The sequence below is a fragment of the Mus pahari genome, chromosome 23, assembly GCF_900095145.1.
Source record: "Mus pahari chromosome 23, PAHARI_EIJ_v1.1, whole genome shotgun sequence".
Classification (NCBI taxonomy): domain Eukaryota; kingdom Metazoa; phylum Chordata; class Mammalia; order Rodentia; family Muridae; genus Mus; species Mus pahari.
This window is the reverse complement of record NC_034612.1, coordinates 1,213,324-1,215,363: the sequence shown is the minus strand read 5'-3', so window position 1 is coordinate 1,215,363 and position 2,040 is coordinate 1,213,324. Positions and strand designations below refer to the sequence as shown.

Here is a 2,040-nt window from a genome sequence, read left to right as displayed (position 1 = left end):
TGTGTGTGTGTGTGTGTGTGTTTCGCCTTCACCCGTGTATTGGGCACATGTGTGTCTATACCTATGGAAGTCAGAAGAGGGTATCAGATTCCCTGGAACTTGATTTACGGATGGTTGTGAGCCACCTTGTGGTTCTAGGAACCAAACCTGGGTCCTTCGCAAGAGCAGCCCATGCTCCTAATGGTCAAGCTGAATCTCCAGCTCCAGGCCCTGGTTTTAAAAACTTGCTGGGTACAACACATGATGCTTTTATATATTTCACACACTCCCACTTGTCATGCAGTATGGGGACAGAAAAAAAAAAATCCATGAGGTTTGCTGAGCAATTCTGGCATTCAGAGTAAGTAGCAAAGCAAAATAAAACCAGAGAGCAGTGTGAAGCAAACCTGCGTGCTGTGAGCCCAGAGACACCTGAGGCAGGAATGGCGGGGGGGGGGGGGGGGGGAGGAGAACAAGGGAGATAAAGCCATAGGAGCTTAAGCAAAAGGCCTGCAGCAGTCAAGATCATAAAAGTGCAAAAGCAATGTTAGAGGAAGAGTGTGTGTTACTCACCGTTACAACTGTGGCGGAGAGGAGAGGCGGCACCGAAATAGGAAAAACTTCAATTAGAAGGAATCAAGACAGCCCATCCCAGGATCTAAAGTCAGGTGGACTAAGCTATCCCAAACATGTAACATTTAGTAGCTTATTTCTTCAAAATGGTCTCTACACAAGTGACACCAAGAGATCCTCAATTTAGGTTACAGAGTACAAAGACAGTATGAAGAGTAATTTACCTTAATTTAAAATAATGCTAATGAGACTACCACAAGAGCCTGACATCATTTACGAGCTTGTTTGGCAAGCAAATCTGTAGTGCCTCTCCCGAGTGCTGCTGGGTGCATGGGACCTCTATGTATTTACTTGTTAGCCCAAAGCCGGCAGTTAGCAGGACCTCCATATGGCTGTCATCTGGGAGTGAACCTAAGGGTACACAGGGGTCTAGGGAGGAAAAATCTGGGGCTCCTTGGCTGTCACCCAAAGAAGGTTTTGTTTGGTCTAAACCTATTAGACTGGGCACTCAGTGTCCCCCTCCTCATCTTAAGGGCAGCGGGGTGCAATGTCTCAGGGACCAGCTTACTTGTTCTGCAGTAGGGGTAGGCATTCCAGGCTTTCTCATGAAACACCAGGGAGCCCTCAGGAGCAATCATCCTCACAAATGCAGGAACTTTGCTGTGAGGAGAAAGATAGGAGATACCTTTTCAACTACACCATCGTTTCTATCAAAGATGTCACCACATTCCAAACCTGACGAGCTAGATGGCTCTAATAGTTCATTTCAATCCCAAAAGCAATCATGTGGCAAATTATTTTAAAAACTGATTAAGAAAGTATAGCTACGTAAGGGGTTACTGTGCATTTGTGTGTGTGTGTGTGTGTGTGTGTGTTTTAAGTTTTGGTGGTACTGAGGATGGCTTTACACATGGTAGGCAAACACTGTACCACTAAGCTTCACCACCACATGCTCAGAGAAACTCAGCATATGTGTGCAGCACATCACTGCCCATGTGAGGTCAGCAGGCAAATCTGACCTTTAAGGTGAAGCTGGTCTTCACCAAGTCCACATACTGCACACTGCCACAACACTGGCATTCACACAGCCAAGGTTCACCTAACAGAAGGAAGCCATGAATACAGGGCTATGTCTAAGCAAGTCACATACTGCAACGGACAAAGCAGACCTCAAGAACTGTACCAATGAGTAGAAAAGATGAAGCATACCTACACAAGATTCTATAGGAAAGCAGGGGTGAGGCTCATGCCTGTCGTGTCAGCACTCAGGAGGCTGGGAAAGGCAGATCTCCTGAGTCTGGGGTCAGAGTGAACCCTGTCTCATGGGGTGGGGGAGGGAGGGGAAGAGCCGGGCGTGGTGGTGCACACCTTTAATCCCAGCACTTCGAGGCAGAATCTGTGAGTTCAAGGCTAGCCAAGTTTACATAGTTTCAGGATAGCCAGACCCTATCTGGAAGGAAGGAAGGAAGGAAGGAAGGAAGGAAGGAA

The 2,040-nt window shown here is 47.2% G+C and overlaps 1 protein-coding gene across 3 annotated transcripts in view; it reads right to left on the bottom strand.

The window, feature by feature from the left end:
- Nucleotides 1-2,040, bottom strand: part of Pitpnb (phosphatidylinositol transfer protein beta) — a 52,985-nt gene that overhangs the window by 35,840 nt on the left and 15,105 nt on the right. For all 3 annotated transcript variants that reach the window (XM_021186813.2, XM_021186812.2, XM_029533615.1), the window contains exons 4-5: nt 1,121-1,212; nt 553-560 (exon numbers count right to left, since the gene is read on the bottom strand). In XM_021186813.2, the coding sequence (XP_021042472.1) occupies nt 553-560; nt 1,121-1,212 (100 nt within the window). The remainder of the gene's footprint in view (nt 1-552; nt 561-1,120; nt 1,213-2,040) is intronic.